This window comes from Canis lupus, chromosome 11, assembly GCF_048164855.1.
Source record: "Canis lupus baileyi chromosome 11, mCanLup2.hap1, whole genome shotgun sequence".
NCBI classification, from domain to species: domain Eukaryota; kingdom Metazoa; phylum Chordata; class Mammalia; order Carnivora; family Canidae; genus Canis; species Canis lupus.
The window spans coordinates 37811547-37834678 of NC_132848.1; the positions used below are offsets into that span (position 1 = coordinate 37811547).

At 36.2% G+C, this 23132-nt stretch overlaps 1 protein-coding gene across 6 annotated transcripts in view; it reads right to left on the minus strand.

Annotated features, from left to right (window-relative positions):
- The window catches only part of LOC140643010 (E3 SUMO-protein ligase RanBP2), a 92463-nt gene that overhangs the window by 10262 nt on the left and 59069 nt on the right, over positions 1–23132 (minus strand). For 3 of the 6 annotated variants that reach the window (XM_072844321.1, XM_072844318.1, XM_072844319.1), the window contains 8 exons: positions 23002–23085; positions 17884–18019; positions 14219–14313; positions 8145–13302; positions 7463–7540; positions 4744–4911; positions 3993–4085; positions 3242–3420 (listed from right to left, as the gene is read on the minus strand). In XM_072844321.1, coding sequence (XP_072700422.1) covers positions 3242–3420; positions 3993–4085; positions 4744–4911; positions 7463–7540; positions 8145–13302; positions 14219–14313; positions 17884–18019; positions 23002–23085 — 5991 coding nt within the window. Of the gene's footprint in view, positions 1–3241; positions 3421–3992; positions 4086–4743; positions 4912–7462; positions 7541–8144; positions 13303–14218; positions 14314–17883; positions 18020–23001; positions 23086–23132 lie in introns of those variants that run through there. The other 3 variants (XM_072844320.1, XM_072844322.1, XR_012039393.1) reach the window with 2 other exon arrangements.

Genomic DNA, 23132 nt, shown 5'->3' on the forward strand with positions numbered 1-23132 from the left:
AACTTGGACAACACAGAACACAGTATCAACTAGTTTCATCTTAACATTTATAGAACACTCTACCCCAAAAGAACAGACTATACATTCCTCTCAAGTGCACACCAATCACCAAGACAGCCTTCATTAAGCCTATAAGAACTAAAATTACTCAAAATATGTTCACAGACAATAATGGAATTAAATTAGAAATTAGAAACAGAATATCTGGAAAATTACCAAATATTTGGAAGCAACATACTAATACATATATCAAAAAGAGTATCTCAAGGGAAATATATATTTTTAATTGAATGTAAATGAAAATACCACACAGTAAAACTTGTGGGATAGAGCCGAATAGTTCCTAGAAAGAAACTTACAGCACTAAATATACTAGAAATGAAGAATGGTCTTAAATAAGTAATTTACAGTTCTACTGTAAGAAACTAGAAAAAGAGCAAAATAAATTGGAAATAACCTTCCATGAATCAATAAATAAACTGTGGTAGATCCACACAATGGAATACTTAGTGATAGACAGGAACAAACTATTACTACACACAATAACTTAGGACAAATCTCAAGGGCATTATGCTAGGTGAAAAATGCCAGTATCAAAGATTACACACTGTAGGATTTCATTCAGATGTTAGATGTTTTGCTTAGGAAAAAGCAAAAATATAGAAACAGAAAACACCAGCTGCTAGAAGATATAAGTGGGAGAGAATCTGAATACAAAAGGATGATATGAAGGAAACTTTGGGAGATGTATCCTATCTGTGGTGAAAATTATAAAAATTCAGGCATGTGTAAGAACTCAGAAAACAGACACACAAAGTGAATTTTACTTCTCTAAATTAAAAAAAAATTACTACAAATAAAAAAAGTCTTTATTTCTTAACATACCAAAGCATTAGGAAAAGAGAATTCACTCTATGTTTGTGTCAAACATTTTATGCTATCATAACAGTATTATTCCTAATAGCCAAAAAAGTAAAACCAACCCAAATGGCCATTAACAAATGAATGGATAAATGAAATGTGGTATATCCATACAATGGAGTATTATTATTCAGCCATTAAAATCAATACATACATATATATGCTACAATGTAGATACACCTTGAAAACATTAAAGAAGCCAGACACAAAGGCCACATATCATCAGGACTTTTTTTTATAACAAATGTCCCTAACAAGCGAACTTTATAGAGACAGAAAGTCCATCAGTGTAGTTTCTAGGGCTGGAGCAGCTAGGGGGAAATGGGGAAGAGTGAGGACTATTAAAGGTCAGAGGTTGTCTTGGGGTAATAAAACTGTTCAAAACGGACTGTGGTAATGGTTGCACAACCATGTAAATATACTAAAAACCAGTGAATTGTACACTTTAAAATGGGTGAATTGTATGGTATATAAATTATATCACAATAAATGTTACCCAAAAAAAGTTGGCTAGATTGTTTGGGTGATAGGAAGGGTTTTAATTCAGCTCCTAATGCATCCTCAGACAAATCAAATTACTTCTGTTTTGTTCAATACTGTATCCCCAATCGTCAGCATAGTGCTAGCTCACAGTGAACACTTATAAACAGAGGACACTTAAGCATTTTATGCAACAGATGCAAATCCAAGGTAAAGTAGACTGAGTATAAAGATAAAGCAGGAACAATGCATTCTGAGAGAATGTAAATTACATCTCTTAGAGTGTATTTTAGCTTTAATTGTTTTTAGTTTTCTATTTCATCTCTGTGTATTAAAGGATGCTTACTCTCCTCCAAAATACAGCTTATTGTGGCATTTTTTTCAATCTTTATAGAGATTTATCACATTTAACTTTGGTACTAAAAGTATTTTTGGACAGTCACTAATATTAATATTTAATGAAGATCGTGAAGAGTGTTACAGGACATTTTAATTTATAACAATGAGGAAGATTTTAAAATAACACAACTGTCGCTTCAAATAAGGTATCAAACTCCTATAAACAGCATGGTTCACAAAACAATGACAAAAGATACCAAGTCCTTGTATACTGGCTAAAGTGGCACCACAAGAAGGAAAAGAATAAATGATGTACAATTCAATCTGTGCATCAGAACTGAAATTATTTTTCAGTTTTAAGTTTTCAAATAAATGAATTTTAAATCAATAACTAATTTTAAGTTCTGCACATAAAAGGCCATGTTTAAATCACTGTATAAATTTGCATAATCCAAATTTATATTAATATGACTTTACTGTATTTGTTGAATGAATAACTACATGATAAAGCCTCTAGCATCTAGCAATTAGAGTAACAGCCATTACATATTGTGTACTTCCAGTGAGTCCACGCAAACTGTTAAGTAATTTGAAATACACTTTAGATTCAACATAGTGAGGCCACTGCTGTAAAAACTTCAGATTTCCACAAATAAATCTGTCGTTATAAATGGTAAAGTGGTATCGTTACATCCACTGATGGTCATTAATTTTATGTGTACTGATGAATTAAGCTTAAACCTACACATCCTAGGTGGCCAGCTAGACTCCTCAGAGTCAGAAAGACTAACAAAGAGTAATCAATTTCTTAGAGACTCAGACCATGTGTTTACACCACACATCTCTCTCTAGTCACATATCCTTTAAATAAACCACTGCATTTGTAACTAATTCCAGGACCCTACTTCAATAACCATCTCTCTAACAAAACAAAACAAAACAAACAAAAAACAGTATTACTTGAAGGGCAGGAACGTTCTGAATACATGCCAATATTACACTGTAAGCAATTATTAGACAGGGACTTTGTCTTCTCTTTTCTGTGGAATACAAATTAAGATACCATTGTGTTGATAGCTATTAAAATTATCACTACAATTGAGCTAAGAAAGTAATCAAATGGCGAAACTGACAAACCAAGGTATAGGCCAAGGGAACTGAGTCTCAAATGCTACTTCGTATCCACTCTGCCCATCACAAAATAAACTCATGAAAAATGAACTACTTAATATCAATCTTGGTATTGTGGTAATAACACTCTTAGGGATATCTACTCAGTCAATTTCTCCCATCCCCACAAAAATCCAACATACACATAAGGATGAACCTTTACAGTCCTCTATGTAGAACAAAATTCCTCCTCCTTTGGCCAAAGCTGATTAGTAAATAGACACCTATTTTCTAACCATGACACATTATTACCATTTGGTAAGAACATTCTAGTCTACTGCCATCAACAAAAGCAACTGAGCCAGAAGGAAAATAATGGAGATGCTCTTACCTGAGAGTCCTGAACTTTTTGAAATTCTGACTGAAAGTCTTCCCCATTTCCATTGTCCTCATCAGTATCACTGCAGACTCCACAAAAAAATGTAGGTGGAAGCTTTAACGTATCTGCTTTTGCCTTCTCTTCAACTGTTGGTTTCTTTTCCCAAACAATAACACATTCTTTTTCATTATCTGAAAATCCCACAGAATAAAAGCAAAAGAAAGTTATAGAAGTCCAACTACTCTCCAAAAGAGATCCTCAATACAATTTACAGATTACAGACCCAGATAGCAATACCTATGAATGCTAACGGAGAACAAGGATACCCATGAAAACAATGTTTTACACTTCATGTTATTTTCAAATATTTTAAATCACCCGTAGGAATAGTACATGAGTAAAACTGGTAATTATAAAAATGATCAGATTAGAAGATTCCTTTTAAACAGAAGATTTTTTTAAAAACACATTTTAACTAGAGTGGGATGCCTGAGTGGCTCAGTTGGTTAAGCATCCGATTCTTGATTTCGGCTCAGGGTTCTGAGATCAACACCTGCATCAGGCTCCGCACTGGGCATGGAGGCTGCTTAAGATTCTCTGTCTCCCTCTCCCTCTACTTCTCCACCCTCTTCTTTCTCTCTCTCCCTCTCATAAATAAATGTATAAAAATTATAAGTAATTTTAACTTAGCATAACTAGCAATTTTAATTTAACATACCTGTTAGCGTGCTCGCTTCGGCAGCACATATACTAAAAAACATACCTGTTAGCTTTTCTTCTAATGGTCTACATTTTTCTGAGTCATCCAGATAGAGTTTTCCATTAAGTTTCTTGACAGCTGTTTCGAAATCTTCATCTTAAATTATAATTGATTTTATTAAATAAAAAAAGTTTCTAGTAAGTTCCAGGAATTTTTCTAGCCACAAATCTAGAAATTATCCTCCAACTTCATACCTTCCCTTACTCCCCACACTGAAAAAACACCCAATTGTACCAATTCTATCTTCCTAATACCTCTCCTAACATTACAGAAATTTCATTCAGGCTCTCTTGTTTGAGCTACTCTATTATTTCAGTTCATCTTCCTGTCTCCATGTCCCACAACCCAATCCTTTACACTACTAAATTCAACTGGTCCTACTGAAACTTTCTGAACATGGTACGACCCTGGCTAAAAAATTCTGATATGGCTCACAAAGTTTTCCATAATCAAACACCCATCTGCCTCATTACTCTCTGATCCCTCTAAGTCTACAGGGAAATTAGGACTGTTTTCAATTCTCTCAAAAATGCCTGCTCAACTCATAGTAGGCATCCATAAAATCCTCACTTGGTAAGTGCAGTTGTTTCAATCATTACATCCATTGACTATTTATATACATATAGACAACTACCTACAAAGACAGCAGTGATGGGTTCTAAGAGGCAATCTTAAAAATGATTTAAATATACCCCCCAATTACTAAGACTAGCATGAAAAGAATGTTATGTGTTTAAAATAACAAAAGGCTTACCATCCTCTTCTTCACTAACATAATCTGGCTTATTCTTATAGCAGAAGAAAGTTGGAGGAAGTTTAAGTTTGCTTGCAAGAGCTTTTTGCTCAGGGGTGGGCGTTAACTCATATACAATGAAAACATCATCATCTGAGGAAGGATCTTCAGGTTTTTCCTTCTCTTTTGCTATAAAACAAGTCCAAAAAAATTATAAAGACAAGATATTACATAGGTATTAACATCAATATCCTAACTGAAAATAAAAACCATGGGACTTATCTTTAGGTTATAATATAGCATGGTGATGAAAACACCAATTGTGATGTAGACAGAGCTCTGTAAAGAATTATAAGCCTGACTTAACATTCTGTCAAAAACCCTTAATGAACAAGGAATCTATTTAAAACCAAAAAAATATTTCATTTACTCACTGATCAAGAAAAACTACTATTAATGGTTATAATTGTAAAAGGTATTTATAGAGTGTTGCCATAACCATATTTGGCATGCTAAACAATAGTTTAGCAAAATATCCATGCATTTGCAACAATGGAAAAAACTTACAGAAATCATGAGCATAGATTAGTATCAATACGAAACTAATGCAAAGCTAACCTTGATTAGTTCCTACAAGGAAAGTTAACAATTGTCAAGGATGGCGAGTGATCAGTTATACCAGTTTTGCATATTTCCAAGCAGATAACATATAAAACCAAATCAAAACCCACTGTTATCCTAGGGGTAAGTAATACTGTAGGAATCTAAGATCATTTTAATAGCTGAAAAACAACAAAAGCAAAACACAAAGAAAAAAAAGGGATTCTTCATATGATATGCTGTTGTCTATAAAGAAGAGTATCTGGCAAAGGGAACAGATAACAAATCATGTGCCAACTGGTGCTGTCCAAGATGGTACCTTAGTCACATGTGGCTATTAAAGCACTTAAAATGTGGCTAGTCCAAACTGAGTCCTACTCCAAGTATAAAAATACACTCTTGGGGCACCTGGGTGGCTCAGTCAGTTAACCGTCCAATTCTTGATTTTGGCTCAGGTCTTGATCTCCAGGTTGTAAGACTGAACCCTGCATGGGGCTCCACATTCAGTGTGCAGTCTGCTTGAGATTCTCTCTCTCCTCTCTATTTGCCCCTCCCATTTGTGAGCACACTTTTGCTAGCTCTCCCTCTTAAAAAAAAAAAAAAAAATACACACTGGATTTTGAAGACTTTGTACAAAAACAAAAAACAAACAAAAAAAATATGAAATCTCTAATTTTTGTATTGATTAGAACTTGAAATGGTATTTCAGATATAACTGGATAGATTATTAAAATTAATTTCATCTGCTTCCTTTTTTCACTTTTTTTAAATTCTGTTTTTTAATGTGGCTATTAGAAAATTCTAAATTACATACACAGGTCATATTTGATCTGATCTAGAGAACTGGAGCCCTTTTACAAAGTTAAACTTTCCTTTTACTCTCCTTAAATAGAAAAACATGGTATCAATTACAATACTGTAAGATACAGATTCTTATTCCAAATCTGCTGTTAGCTAGTAAAGACAACTTGGGCACTTCAGATAGCCCAATCAGGCCTGTTTCCTCATGTCTAAATCCTCCATCCCTAAGGTCCTTCGGGGCCCTGACATTCTTGGACTTGAAACAGAATAAGGCTCTTCATCCTACTGTACTATACTGGTAAATTTGCTCTTAGGCCAGGGATACATTTTTTTTTAGGATTGTATTTATTTGACAGAGAAAGAGAGAGAGAGAGCAGAAGCAGGAGGAGCAGCAGAGAGGAAGAAGCAGGCTCTCTGCTGAGCAGGGAGCCAACGCAAGGCTGGATCCCAGGACCCTAGGAACATGACCTGAGCTGAAGGCAGACGCTTAACCAACTGAGCCACCCAGGTGCCTGGGCCAGGGATTCTTAACCCAGGGTCCCATAGTATGCATGCAAGTATATGTCATTTACAGGAAGAAGTCCACACTTTCACATAATTTCTCAAGGAATACATTCTTAAGAATGAAGGTTAAGAGCTGTGTTAGCTAGTATTATGATTGGTATACTTTAAAAATGATGGGCCCCAAAATCAAGGATTGTCATTTTATCACTGAACATAGTTGGGCTGCTCAAGATATGTTATTAGATACTAATAAACAGTTTACATTTCCCTACCCTTGCTCCTGAAGGTCTTCAATAGACCCCCCCACCCACTTCCTATTATTCCTCTCTAATACCAACATTGACTTTTGTAACATACCAGGTATATAATGGTCGCTATTAAAAACGGGGTCTACTTTCAAATATTATTTTTCTAAACCCTGTCCAAAAGGATAACTAAAAGGGAAACTGTTCCATGTGTATACATGCTCACAAACATTACCTTTGGCTAAAGATAAATGTTAGAAAAACACAGGTCTTCATTAAGCAGAGTCGAAAATAATACAGTAACAAAGTACAAAGCAGCAAAAGGTAAAGACCACATGGATCTATCTCAAAATATTGTTGTACAGGAGTGAGAAAACATGATATCTGAGTACATTAAAAAAACAAAAACAGTATTAAAGGGTATCATACACCACCAGTCAAAAAGTACTTGTTTAAACAGACATTCTTTTAACATGCACATTGTAGTGTTAAGTCCTTAATTTCATACAGCCAGTTATTTTGCAAAGGACTACCAGCTCCTTTAAAAAAAAAAAAAAAGTCATCTCATACTGAGAATACTAGCTCTATACCTTTGTTTTCAGGCTGTGAGGAAGGGATGCTGGTCCAAAAAGCCATTGGATTAGATTTAAAAAGGCTAAAATTAAATCCTAGAAAATAAAGAGTATTTTGTTTTTGAACATTTTGAGAATCAAAGTGAATGTGATTTTAAAATACAAAAAGCCAGAGACCCTCAATTTATACCAATTTGGCTGTCTCACATATTCATTTATCCTGGTAGTTTCATTCTTTGATCATTTAATAAATAGTGGTAAGACTACCTTATATATATTATATGTACATCTCAGTACCACGTTTTTTGAGTGACAAGAGAATACTACATTGAAGAATGAACACTTAAAAAAAATGAGACTTGAGTTAATGTTTGTGATTTAAGTACGAGTCACTAAACTTTGGTACTATATTAGGTTCTTGCTCTCTGCACTAAACATGATATAAATATCTTCCAGTTACTCAGATCTCCTAAATGACCTACACACACCCACTCTTTGTTGCTATTTAAACAGTCACAGGGAAACACATTTAGGGAGAAAAAAAAAATCTATACCAGTATTTTCACTGTTCATGAAGCACTGTGTTTATGACCCAACTTTTACTAAAACATTAGTACTCTACAAAGAGTATATGCGTTAAGCAAAATAGTTACAAATCAATGGAAGAAAAATTTGCTCACATTAAAGACTAAGTGCTTACCCTTTTCTGGTGTTTTAAATGTGTAATTAGTTGAGGACTCCTCCTTTGGAAAAGCAAAGAGATTTCTGACTTTGCCGTCTGAAGACTGTTTGCTATCTGAATTCTTCGACTCTTCACCATTAGGTTCCACTCTTCTTTCAGACCCACTCTTGACCACTGAACTGACTTCACTGCTGTTATTTTTCAAAGGTGCATTAAAACTAAATCCAAACAAAGACCCAGTGGCTGAACTGTGACCAAACGCAAATGGTTTTGATTTTTCACTACTGAAAATACTTTTAACAGACTCTGAACCAAATACAAACTTCGGAGGAGAAACCACTGCTTTTGTTGTTGCTTCAGATGTGCTAGATACTTCTCCAACTTCTGAAGTTGCGTCTGCTGTGTTATCATCCTGAGTTAAATCTGTCCGCTCTCTTGTGGTTTCTTCTAATACAGCTACAGCAATTTTGCCACATGGAGACTCTCTGGGAGTGGTTGAACGAGAAACATGAGGTGTTATCAAAGAATCTTTTTCTTGTGCTATTTTTGCTTCATCAAATATTTTCTTAAATGAGTCTGCAACATCCTGTAGTTTAAAGCGGACAGCTAAATGTTCTACTTTTCTTTCCCCATCTGCAAAATCACAGGCAGTCCACACCCACACTCGTTCTGTCCCTTTCATATTTTGCAAAGTCATGTCTGGAGTTATTCTGTGATTGGCACAAAGTTTTAACACCTGGTCCCTTCTCATCACGATGCGAACTTGCTTGTTATCATAATTCTGTAAAATCTTTATATCACCAATGCCTCTTTCTTTCCACTGACCAACATCTTTATCATACCTATAGAGTTTTGCTCTGTGACTAAAAACAACTTGTTCATTTTCCTCACCACTGGACACTTCCACTAGATCAGGCAAAGGTACAACAGGTTCAAAATACTGTCCATCTCTCTCTTCTTCTTGAGTAACATCAGATTCTTCATCAGTGCCAACTGAGGTACCACTCTGATTTAACTTGGCAGGAGACTTAGATGGACTCAAAGCAGATTTAAAACTAAAGTTAAATCCTGTTGTTGACTCACCAAAGCGGAAGAGATTTTTCCTCACGGGGCTACTTGCCAATGGAGAAGCATGCACTGAGCTACTACTCACACTATCATCCAAAGCATCTTCCCTTAAATCATAGTTGTCCCACTCCAGTGTGGGCCCTGTGTTTTCGGGATTTGGCTTGCTGATTGTATCGGAGGCATTGGCAGAACCTGCATCAGAGCTCTCACTCTCTCCATCAGTGACTTTTGTTTGATCATTTGTCAAAAACGTTTTGAAATCTTTTAATCCACTCTTCATTTCTTCTGCTCTCTGGATTAACTTGGCAGCTCTGCCAGTATCTACAAGTTTATGAGGAGTCTGAAGTGGTATATCTAATAGAAGTCTCTGGCATTCCTCAAATTTCTGTTTGAATTCTTCAGCCAGCTCTGGTGTTTTAAATTTTGCTGCCAACTGCTCTAGTTTGGCATCACCATCAGAAAAATCACTCGCTAACCACATCCATGCTCTGTCAGAGCCAGAGAGAGGCTTCAGGTTCATGGTAGTTGTTATCCAATGATTAGCACACACTTTTAGTACCTGTTCTCTTCGCATTAGCATTCGCAGTTTGCCATTTACTTCATTCTTGAGAATTTTTAAGTTTCCCAGGCCCCTTTCTTTCCACTGACTTATCTCAGCATCAAATCTAAATAATTTTACCCGCTGTGAATAAAGAACTTTTTCATCTTCTTCTCCTGTTACAAGTTCCACTTTTTCAGGCATCTGAACTACTGGTTCAAAATGGATGTCATCACTGTCCTCAGTCCGATAGGCATCATCATCTTTCTCAAGGTCAGCAGAAGTGTCAGCTTTATCAGCCATTTTACCACTTTGTGATGAGAATAATTTTTCTCCCGCACCTGAAAATCCTTTGAAATTAGGGTCTTTTTTGCCAAACTGAAATCCTTCTCCTGAAGTTGATTTTGCAAGATCTGCAAAGGTAAAAGTGCTACCAGTTTGACCAAAAATCACACCACTATCATTCTTCTGACCACTGATATCCTGAGCCTGAACACCAGTGTCATTTTCAAGGGGCTTTTCACTTTTCTTCTCTTGATTTCCAGGCTCCTGAATGCCAAATTTAAATCCATCAGCAGACATAGGGACAGAAAAACTAAATCCTTCTTTTGTTGACTTAGAATCTGTACTAGAAGAACCCTGAAATGTAAATGAAGGTGTACTTTCTTGATCCACATGCCCAAATTTAAATCCTTGTTCTGTAGTACCAAATTTAAAAGCTTTTTCAGAAAAGTTACTTTTAAATCCTGTTCCAATCTGACTTCCAGAAGAGTCACTTAACTTAGTTTTTGAGCCCAACGCGAAAGCTGAAGGAGCTTCTGCAACAGGTTTATGAGTTGGTTTAGAGGCATGACAAGCCACACATTTTAAGGAAGAACTCTCATTTTGCACAGAGCAAATACTACAATCCCACTGTCCTTCCTTCTTGGTGAACATTCCTTCAAATCCACTCTTTGGAGCCTTGCATGTATCTGATGAAGCAGGTGCTAGACCAGCAGAAGCAGGCTGATTTTGTTTACTTGGATTCTGGCAAGCAACACACGTGGTAGCACTTGCTTCATTTCGCACTAAGCAAATACCGCAATCCCACTGTCCTTCCTTCTTGGTGAACATTCCTTCAAATCCACTCTTTGGAGCCTTGCATGTATCTGATGAAGCAGCAGGTGCTAGAACAGCAGAAGCAGGCTGATTTTGTTTACTTGGATTCTGGCAAGCAACACACGTGGTAGCACTTGCTTCATTTCGCACTAAGCAAATACCGCAATCCCACTGTCCTTCCTTCTTGGTGAACATTCCTTCAAATCCACTCTTTGGAGCCTTGCATGTATCTGATGAAGCAGCAGGTGCTACAACAGCAGAAGGAGGCTGATTTTGTTTACTTGGATTCTGGCAAGCAACACACGTGGTAGCACTTGCTTCATTTCGCACTAGGCAAATACTACAATCCCACTGTCCTTCCTTCTTGGTGAACATTCCTTCAAATCCACTCTTTGGAGCCTTACTTGTCTCTGAAGTACTAAACTTAAAAGAGGCAGGTGCTGGAACAGAAGAGGTGGATAGACTTGGTTTACCTGGATTCTGACAAGCAACACATATTGTAGCATTTGCTTCATTTCGCACTAAGCAAATACTGCAATCCCATTGTCCTTCCTTCTTAGCAAACATGTCTTCAAATCCACTCTTTGGGGTTTTACCTATCTCTGAAGTACCAAACTTAAAAGAAGGAGGTGCTGAAACAGAAGAAGTAGGTAAACTCTGTTTTCTTGGGTTCTGACAAGCAGCACACTTTGCAGAGCTTCCATCATTTTGTACAAGGCATACACTGCAATCCCACTGTGCCTCCTTCGCAGAAAAAACAGATCTGAAATCACTGTTAACAGACTTAGGAAGATCTCCCTGGCCAAATTTAAAGGAAGCTTGCTGAACAAATGAAGATCCACTTTTGTTAGCAGCCTTTGCATTCTGGCATGCAATGCACCTAGATACAGTAGGTTCATTTCTGACTAAGCAAATACTACAATCCCAATGACCTTCTTTCTTTGGAGTCATCGATGCAAATCTATCTGAAGTATTTTCTGGGTCAGTTTTAAGAGCAGACACAGTTTCAACTAATGGTGGGCCAAGGAGTTCTTTCTTGTTTGGGTTTAGATTCTGGCATGATACACACTTCTTAGCAGTTGCAGCATTCTTTAATGAGCAGCTATTACAATACCACCAAGACCCTTCTTTCTTTGCAATTTGAAATTCAAAATTCATGTTACCAGCATCAGATTTGCAAATATCTTTGTTATCGTGACTCATGGGTTCTTTTACAATTCTCATAGCCTGATTTGTTGTTGTGGCTACATTTGCTCCTAAGGCTTTTAAAATGCTTTGGGCCTCTTCAAACTTGCACTTAAAAAGTGCTGCTTCCTCAGGAGTTTTGAATCTAATAGCAAGTTGTTCTGGTTTAGGCAACTCATCTGCATAATCAAGAGCATGCCAAACGAAAGATCTATCAGAGCCAGCATTTGGGGTCAGTTTCATATCTGGACTGATGTAATGATTTGCACAGATTTTCAATACTTGTTCTCGTCTCATCAGAAGACGAATTTTACCAGATGTTTTATGCCTTAGAATTTTTACATTGCCAATTCCACGTTCCTTCCATTCTTTGGATTCTACATCAAAACGAAACAATTTTGCACGATTGCAAAAAAATTCTTCTTCATCTTCCTCACCAGTTTTTACTTCAATCTTATCAGGAAGAGGTACCACAGGCTCAAAGTGAGGGCCATCATCATCGTCATCACCATGGGCACTCCCTCCATCTGTTTCATGACTCTTGTTGGCCAGCTCTGGTGCAGGTGTTCCAAATACTGATTTCCCTGGACCGTGGAAAGTAAACATGTCATCACTTCGACGAAAACCAGAATTCTTTTGCTGATTTGGACCCATGTTTTCAGTAAATGAAAGTCCAGGCACATTTTTGCTTCCAAAACTGAACATATTTCGAGGTCCAACGGTTTGACTAGCTTTTGATCCACTGTAGCCATCTCCTTGCAAAGGTTTATCTGAAGTTAACAGACCTAAAAGGCTTTCATTACTATTGTAAGCTGTGGAAGGGGGCTGTGTCACAACCTGCGGTGAAGAAAAGGTAAAGTCACCATCATTTGATTTGAAATTGGAGTTAAATTTAAAAGGAGTTGGCTGTGTTGTGTGTGCAGGTGCTGTCAAAGATGGTCTTATTCCTTCACCTGGCACAGGCTGAACAAAATTAGTTTTCCCAAATTCAATAACCTTAGATTCTGCTGATCTTGAAGCATGAGCTGCAACTGGGGGTTTTGTAAAATAACCTGGTTCTGGCAAAGGTGGATTTGTGCTTGTTTGTTGAACATTGTAATTAAAGTAATCATCACCCCTGGGTGATAGAATTCCTGTTGCAGGAGACTCAAAGCGCAATGGAGGACCATACATCTCTTGAGAGAACATACAAGCAGATGAGCTTTGGACTGGTGGTGTATGCATCTGTTGGGAATAGGCATATATATGTTGCTGAGGTGGAAGCCTATTCATGCCATAAACTGGGCCCTAAAAGAAAAAAAATTAAAAATTTTTGTAGGTTGTCCACAATACTACAGATAACTAGATACCAATTCTCACAAACTACAAACATGAGCATTATAAGGTAAAGATATCATTAAGGTATGTATCACAGCATTGAGAGAAGACATTGCTTACAAAGATACTTACAGTTATACTCCTTTCTTGGTATATAATGGAAATTACCTTAACTAATGACAGAATTTTAAAAATCCAATTCTACAATAAATGCATAGAATAATTTTCTTCTTTATTCCTAAATAATGTGTCAAATGATGTTAACAATAATGATGATGATGATGGAGACTAACATTTATCAAGCATTTACTAATGTGCCTAATGGGCACTATCCTAAGCACTTTATATAATATCTCATTTTAATATCCTCAAAAACCCTATGAATTAAGGGATTATTATCCTCATTTTACATATGAGGCAACAAATGCATAGAGAGATTAAGAAACTTGCCCAAGGTCACAGTGAGAAGAGCCAGGGTCTAAATGCACCCAAGCTATCTGTCTTCAAAGCTTTGTAGCTCAACTATGGTTGTAATACTGGGTGTTAATAGACACCTACATAGCCACTTCAGGCCTAAAGTACTTACCACATAGTGGTTCAGCAAGGCCATTCTAGTTCTATTTCCGCCAAAAACAAAATGATGGAGGACCCATCATCAATACCACCACCACCCCATTTAGAAAATATTCTAAATGTTCACACGTATTGTAACATAAAAATAGGATGAATAAGAAGCATAACTTCTATATCTGGAAAGAAATTTAAAATATCTGTATCTTATGGGAATATAAGTTTTAATGCTGAACTACTTCTTGAATTTCTTTGAAGGAAGCCTGAACAATTAAAAAGGAGATATTTATAAATGTATAAATTATTCCTTTGTTACCTTTGTGGGAGTAACATTAGCTGCTGGTCTGAGAAGATACTGGGAATTATATGCTGGTGACTGACTATAATATACTGAAGGGCCAGTAGTTGCAACTAAAAAAAAAAAAAAAAAAAGAAAAGAAAAGAAAGAAAACAGTTAAAAAAGTCTATACTACAGTTAAGACTATCTAGGCAAGAACTATAAATTACAAAAGCAATAGAAATCAAAGAAAGATTTAACTATAGATTTTTTTAAATTTCTATACATCAAAATATACCATAAAGAAGATTATCAAATGACAAACTAGGAAAAAACCCTAAATATGACACATGAGGAGTAAGAGAGCAGCACCACAGTGGTCAACAAGAACAAGCGCCTCACAACAAGCATCAAAAAGGAGCCAAGAAGAAAGCGTTTGGTCCATTTTCTAAGAAAGATTGGTATGATATGAAAGCACAGTCTATGTTCAACATCAGAAATATTGGGATACACTGGTCACAGAAAGGACTTAAGGAACCAAAATGCATCTGATGGCCTTGGGACCATGTTTTTAAAGTGTGAGCCTCGAAAACTTTCAGGAAGATAAGGCTACATTTTATAAACTCAAGCTGAAAACGTTCCAGTCAAAAATCACCTGATAAATTCACAAAGAATCTCACAGGTAACCAAAATGTGTTTCCTTGGCTTAAAAAAAAAAAAAAAAAAAAAAAAAAAGAAAGAAAAAAAGAAAAAAAGACACATCATGACCAACACTCATGCTGATGTCCAAACTATTTGTTCCATCAGTTTTGTATGAGTTTCACCAGGAAACCAACAACTAGAAGACACTCATGTTCAGGGCAAAGCTACCAACCATCATTTGCTTGATCTGTTTTATGAGAAAAGCTTTATCATAAAACAAAACAACTTAAAGACCATTTATGCCTTGTCGTGGAAGAAATGTAAACTGTGACCCAAGAGGGGCTAAACAATTGATTCTAGAAAGCCCTGAAAAAGACCAAGAAAAGACTAGTCAGTCTACTTATCTTCTCTTTACAGTGACTAGAAAAGTAAAAATTGCTAAAGAAGCCCAAGTTTGAATTTGGAAAACTAATGGAACTACCTGGTAAAGATGGTTATTGTGGAAACATTCTGGGGAGAAAAAAAGGAACAGAACACAGAACAAGCTAATGGATATGAGCCAAGAATCATAAAGTCTGAAAATTTAACTAGTGACTTTATCAGTGACTAGTGACTCTCCATAGTGGGGGAAAAAAAAAATTAAAGAGTTCTTATAAACCTACTAAAATTAATCTAACAGAAAAAAATACCAAATAAACAGATAACTCAGGAAATATAAAAGATTATAAAGTATTGAACATGTCTAGTATAAAAAATAAAAACTAATTATCATTTTTGTTTTTAAAAATTGAAGGTTTTTAGAAATTAGTAATAGTTAACACTAAGCAAGAATGCAATGAGATGGGCACTATCAGATAATGATGGGAAAAGAGTGTAAACTGGCATAGCTTTTCCGGAAAGTAATTTTCCAACACAAAAAAAAAATTTTTTAATACTCTAACAATCCTAAGAATGTGTCCACAGCATTATTTATAACAAACTGGAAATAGTAAGGGAATAAAATTTACAATGCTTCTACATGATGGGATACCCTGTATTCGTTAATAGTATTTTCAAAAAACATTTAAGAAAAATGTTCAGAACTCTGATATTTCAAAAACAGATCACTCATCTACTTACAACATAATAATGATAAAAATCTCACTAAAAATTCTTTACACATACAAAGAGAAAGGACCAGAAGGAAATGATCCAAAACGTTAATAGCATTCTATATGGTACAGTTAGTTTTTAGTATACATTGCTCAGGACTTCTGAATATTTCCTGTAAGTTTATTAATCAAGTTTTTTAATCATCTTACTAAAAAAAACAAATATACAATCTTGGTATATTTTTACTTTCATTAAGAAAAACAAAATGTGTGAGCACAGGAATGCATAACAGCGAACTTGAGCTCTCCTTTCAGGGCCACAAAGCTGCTTTGTGACCTTGTCAATTAGCTGTTTGGGGTCTCCATTTTCTCAACTGTAAAATGAGGATGTGCTGCTTCTACACATTTCATAGGGTAATTGCAAGAATAAAATGAGACAATGTGAATGTTATGTTTAACAACCAGAAGACCATTTATGTCTGTACACAGAAGAAATGGAAATTGTGACTCAAAAGGTGCCAAATGATCAATTCCACACAGCATTCAAAAAGCCCTAGAAAAGGCTAGCCAGTTTACTTATCTTCTCTATGCAAGGCTCTACATAGTGCACATGGTTTTTAAGTGAGCAATGTTTGAACTCTTGACATTTCATGTATTTATCTATGACTTATAACATTTAGTAAGTCTGACTTTACAAAGATTTATTTTGTCTGCATTTAGAAGACACTGTCAAAAGAGGATAGTGAGGCTGCCTTCAGTATGCCCCTATGGACCATCATATACATGTGCTCATCTAAACTGGAACATACTACTCTAAATCTTCCCTGGGTTAAAACCATTTAGGAAAAAAAGCATACTACTACCATTTCAGCAATCTATCTCATGCCAAAGAAACCTGTTTTTATTATCATTTCTGGCTGCCTGGGGGCAATATATCATACTATCAAATGGCTTTACATTTAAGATCACTCAAGTTTCAACCCTGACTCTACCAACAGTTAGCCATACAATAATGGATAAATTAACTAACCTTACTAAACCTATCTCCTCATCTATAAAAACAGAATTCATACAGCACCTCGGTGGCACAGTCGGTTACACATTTGCCTTCAGCTAAGGTCATGATCCTAGGGTCCTGGGATTTGCCCCATGTCAGGCTCCCTGCTCAGCCAGGAATCTGCTTCTCCCTCTTCCCCCTCCACCCCCAGCTTGTGGTATCTCTCTTGCTCTCGTTCTAATAAATAAAATCTTTAAAAAAAATGAACTCATGATGGCATCTACCATTCTGGGTTACCATGATTAAGTAAAATTACATGCACAAAGCACTTCTGCACACAGACAACCCACGGGACACCCCTCTTCATTAAGTGTTTACTATAACTCTAAGTAAATGCCTAACACACACCCACACATACAAAAATGTTCACAATAATGTGAGGCAAGTTTTATCCCCACATTTCTAGCACACAAACTGACTCAGAGATCACTATCTACTAGACAGCACAACTTCAAATTCCAGTATAGCCCAAGCTCCAACTCCTTCCTTATCGGTATGACCATTGCATTTCAAAATACACAAGATTTCCTATGAATATCATACCTCTTAGTATATCACCAAAATAATTCCAAAGAAGGTTTTATTTAGCCATCTCTTAATGCCTAACAATATCAGGTAACATTTGCCAAAAGTAAGGAATAGTTCTACCTCAGTGTCAGCTTCTCTGACATACATATTAAAGGTTTCTTTAAACCTTTATATACAAAGAGGTTAAGATAAAGCTTGTTTCTGCTTAGAGTTATAAAAATCTCAGTAATACCAAACACAACTTAAGAAACATATAAGCAGACATATATAAACATGTATATATACACAAATGTATATAGACAAGGTGAGTTCACAAGTTATTGTGTAAAGGAGGGGAAAGTACAGTGATTTTACTAAAATGTGGAATTATCTAGTTGCCAACTAACCTGTTAGTGGAGCTCCATGAAAAGTCTGGGATCCCTGATATCCATCAGGCACTGAATCTGGTCCATAATTCTCTGCAGGCCAACGATGAGGGGACCCTGAGTTACTACTATGTAGTTTCAACTCCTGCATTTCTTTCTGTTGGAGAAAGAAAACAACTGTAAGCAACTCTGTCATGCCAGAAACAGTGCTAGAGCAAATAAATATTTTAAATTTAGGTACTTTAAATACTTAATGTGTTTTTAGAGATTCGATATTCTAGTAAGATCTATGTATTAGGGGCCGATTTAAGAAAATGATCCTCAATTTGTTAAAATTTATTTCCTCCCATTCTTTCATTCCTTAGTACCATATTACCAAATTCATTCCAGATTACAGTTAGCTATCACCTAAACTGATAACCTCCTAGATGGCTTCATCTCCATTTCCATTCCACACTTGCCTAAATTAATCTTTCCAAAGTTAAGGTTTGCTTTAAGATTTTATTTATTGAGAGAGAGAGAGAGAGAGACAGTGAGGAGAGAGCAGAAGCAGAGGAAGAGGAAGAGGGAGAAGCAGACTCCCCACTGAGCCCAACAGAGGGCTCAATCCCAGGATCCTGGGATCATGACCTAAGCCAAAGGCAGATAGATGCTTAACTGAGCCACCTAGGTGCCCCTAGAGTTGAGCTCTAGCCAAGACACTTCCTTGCTCAAAAACACAAGTACCTACAAATTAAACTTCTCTGATATTTTTGGTCCTCAGAAGTATTGCCCCAAACATCCTTCTAGCACCTCCTTTCCACTGTTTTCCTCTCCAGTCCATCTGGGCTACTCAATGTTCCAAATTACCTCCTGATACTATACACAATTGCTTAAAAATCCTTCAAGGTTGACGCTGTAATGATCCACTAGGAAAAGGAAAATAACTGTTACCTGCTTAGTATATATTAAGTATATAATCATATAGTCCAGGCACTCTAAATTCTCAATCCTTACCCAGGTAACAATATTAACTCACATCTTAAAATGAGGGAAAAAAGGATACAGGAAATAGCACAGCTAGAATTCAAACCAGATTTTACTCCAAATATGTTTTCATACCACCCTGCTGCCTACAGAAAACAGACATACTGTTTTCTAACAGTGGCTAGGTGGCTAGTTATCACATCTCTATTGTTTTACAGACAACTAAATGGCAACAGTCTCCCCAATCGCAGAAACTACAAAATGTCCCTTACAAAACAGGCACTTATCAAGAAACTACTTCTTTTTCCAAAGAAACTACAGTGGCATCAGTCAACAGTAGTTTTTGAAAACAGTATCAAATATCTGTATATGGGTCCAGGTATCTGACCAGCCTGCTGCAGGTAAGGTCACAGACACACCAGCATATCTGCTTTCTTCTTCTAAAAGTGTTTTCAAATAGGTATTTCCCAAAACCCTAAATACTGAGATCAGAAATATGTTGAATTTTCAAGTTAAATAAAATTTTCCCCATTCATCCATCTACTGTGTTTAGCCTAGATGCTACACATCCAAAAATTAGAAACTGATGGAATCACCTGGAAAAATTTAATAGTCACTACTGGTATCTGGACTGTAGTTTTGAACATGCAATTAATGCTATAATCATAATTTTAAAAATTCAAACACCTACAAAATGTGCTGAGAAGTGGTTTCAACAATTCTTACTCTACAGATGAAAAGCCACACAAATAGAAAAGTAATGAAGTGCTTGGCTCAGAGCATTAATTAGTGGCAGAGTTACCATTAAAACCCAGATTTTCAGAACACAGAGTAATGTTCCACTACACTTCTACAGAATACAACCCTGGGTAGCTGAACTTACAACCCAAAGGTGGTATGTAATATCATAATAGGCCACAATTGTATAAAACTAACATACAAAACTTTGTGCAAATCCAAAATTCTGTTTCCCTCCAAACAGCATTTTTGTTAGGTCTCTCACATTGCTGATAACACTGTAATAACCGCACACACATCAGGATTTACTTGCTGTAACTTCAAAACTATCGGTGCTTTAGTTCTTATCCAATGAGGATGAAACAACCTACTTGCACTTCTAATTCCAAATAAGTAAATAAAGCTTCTGTGAGCCTAACAGTTAAGATTACTTTCATAAAGCTAAAATAAGATCACAAATACATAGCCATTTCCTTACATAATTAAGTTATGTGGAACTCAGACCACATATCAATATCTAGCTACAAAATACGACACACACAACCAATCAGTCTGAGAAATGAACTCCTAGACCAAGATATGATTAGTTTATTTCTCTAGTTCAATTCGATCACTTGGGAACCACCTCTATATCAGGAATGCTGCTATGTTTTGGATAAAAGAATCTTTCCCTTTGAAGGATTCACACCTGGTGGAGGAAGCAGAAACAAGTAATTTAAAAAATGTGGTTAGGGGGATCCCTGGGTGGCGCAGCGGTTTGGCGCCTGCCTTTGGCCCAGGGCGCGATCCTGGAGACCCGGGATCGAATCCCATGTCGGGCTCCCGGTGCATGGAGCCTGCTTCTCTCTCTGCCTGTGTCTCTGCCTCTCTCTCTCTCTCTCTGTGACTATCATAAATAAATAAAAAAAAAATTAAAAAAATAAATAAAAAATAAAAAATAAAAAAAAAAATTAAAAATGTGGTTAGGGCCTAAAGACACATGAAAAGTTGCTCAACATCATAGAAAGGAAAATCAAAACCACAATGAGATATCACCTCGCATCTGTCAAGATGACTAAAATCAAAAACACAAGAAACAATTAAGTGCTGACAAGGATGTGGAGAAAACGGAACCTTCATACACTTGGTGGGAGTACAAACAGCACAGCAACTGTGGAAGACAGTTTGTGAGGTTCTTAAAAAATTAAAAATAGAACTACCATACGATCCAGTAATCATAATTCTGGGTATTTACCTAGAGAATATGAAAACACTAATTCAAAGGGATATATGCACCCCTATGTTTATTGCAGCATTATTTACAATAGCCAAATTATGGAAGCAGTACAAGTGGCCAATGAGAGATGGATAAAAAAGATGTGGTGTGCATATATACAAAGGAATATTATTCAGTCATTAAAAAGAATGAAATCCAGGACACCTGGGTGGCTCAGTGGTTAAGCATCTGCCTTTGACCCAGGGCGTGATCCTGGAGTCCCAGGATCAAGTCCCACGTCAGGCTCCCTACACCTGCTTCTCTCTTTGCCTATGTCTTCGCCTCTCTCTGTGCGTCTCTCACGAATAAATAAAATCTTCAATCAATCAATAGAAAGAAATCCTGCCATTTACAAAAATGTGGATGGATCTAGAGAGTATAATGCTAAGCAAAATAAACCAGAGAAAGACAAATGCCATATGATTTCACTTCTATGTGGAATGTAAGAAACAAAACAAAGGGGGGGGGGGGGGATAAACCAGAAAAACACACTCAACTATAGAGAACAGAGGTTATCAGAGGGGAGATGGGTAAAATAGGTAAATGGGATTAAGAACACATTTATCTTGGTGGGAATGCAAATTGGTGCAGCCACAATGGAAAACAGTACGGCGGTTCCTCAAAAAGTTAAAAATAGAGCTACCCTACCACCCAGCAATTATACTACCAGGTAGTTATCCAAAGGATACAAACATAGTGATTCAAAGGGACACATGTACCCCAATGTTTATACAGCAATGTCCACAATAACCAAACTATGGAAAGAGCCAAGATATCTATCAAGAGATGAATGGATAAAGATGTTTTTATATATATATATACATATATATATGTATATACACACACATATATATAACTATATATACTATATATATAGTTTTATATATAAAACTTCAAAATATATTTTCTATATATGTGTGTATGTATATGTTTTATATATACATATATAAAATGCTTTTTATATATACACACATACACGTGCATGCACACACACACACCAGAGTATCACTCAGATATCAAAAAGAATGAGATCGGGGATCCCTGGGTGGCTCATCGGTTTAGCACCTGCCTTCGGCCCAGAGCATAATCCTGGAGTCCCGGGATCAAGTCCCACATCAGGCTCCCTGCATGGAGCCTGCTTCTCCCTCTGCCTGTGTCTCTGATTCTGTGTCTCTCATGAATAAATAAAATAAATTATTAAAAAAAAAAAAAAAAAGAATGAAATCTTGCCGTGTGCAATGACATGGATGGAACTAGAGGGTATTGTGCTCAGCAAAATAAATCAGTCAGAAAAAGACAAATACCATATAATTTCACTCATAGGTGGAATTTAAGAAACAAAAGGATGAACATAGGGGAAGGGAAGGAATATAAAATGAGATAAAAACAGAGAGGGAGAAAAACCATAAGAGACTCTTAACTATAAGGAACAAACAGGGTGACTGAAGGGGAGTGAGTGGGGGGAATGGGGTAATTTAGTGATGGGCATTAAGGAGGGCACCTGGGCAGCCCCGGTGGCGCAGCGGTTTAGTGCTGCCTGCAGCCTGGGGTGTGATCCTGGAGACCCTGGATCAAGTCCCAAGTCAGGCTCTCTGCATGGAGCCTGCTTCTCCCTCTGCCTGTGTCTCTGCCTCTCATTCTCTCTCTGTGTCTCTATGAATAAATAAATAAAATCTTTAAAAAAATAAAATAAAATAAATAAACCTCGGCTTTAAAAAAAAAAAAAAAAAAGGAGGGCACCTAATGACCTAATGCAATGGGCACTGGGTGTTACATACTACTGATGAATCACTAATTCTACCCCTGAAACTAACAATACACTATATGTTAACTTAATTGAATTTAACTTAACTGAATTTAAATAAAGAAAATTTTTAAATAAAAAAATACATTTAATTTGATAAGCAGAGTAATATACAGAATTGTTAAATCACTATATTGTACATCTAAAATTAATGTAACACTAGGTTAACTATACTTGAATTAAAGTTTAAAAATTTAAATTAAAAAATAGGAAAAATAATATGGTTAATTTCATGGTAGACATATACAAAACAGGAGGACTCTACAGTAGAATGGCAAAGGGACATTTTGAACAACTTTACAAAGAAGTGAGGGAATAGTCAAAGAAGAAACCTGGGAATAAGAGAGGCACAGTTTAAAGATATTAAGTAATTTACCTTAATGGCCTCTACTTGTTGGCAGATCATTTTCAGTAAAGAATTTTGATCTTCTGCCCATCGAGGTGGAGTTTTGGGAGAAAACTAAAAAAATAAAAAAATATTTAAAGCATTTAGAATGGAAACTATTC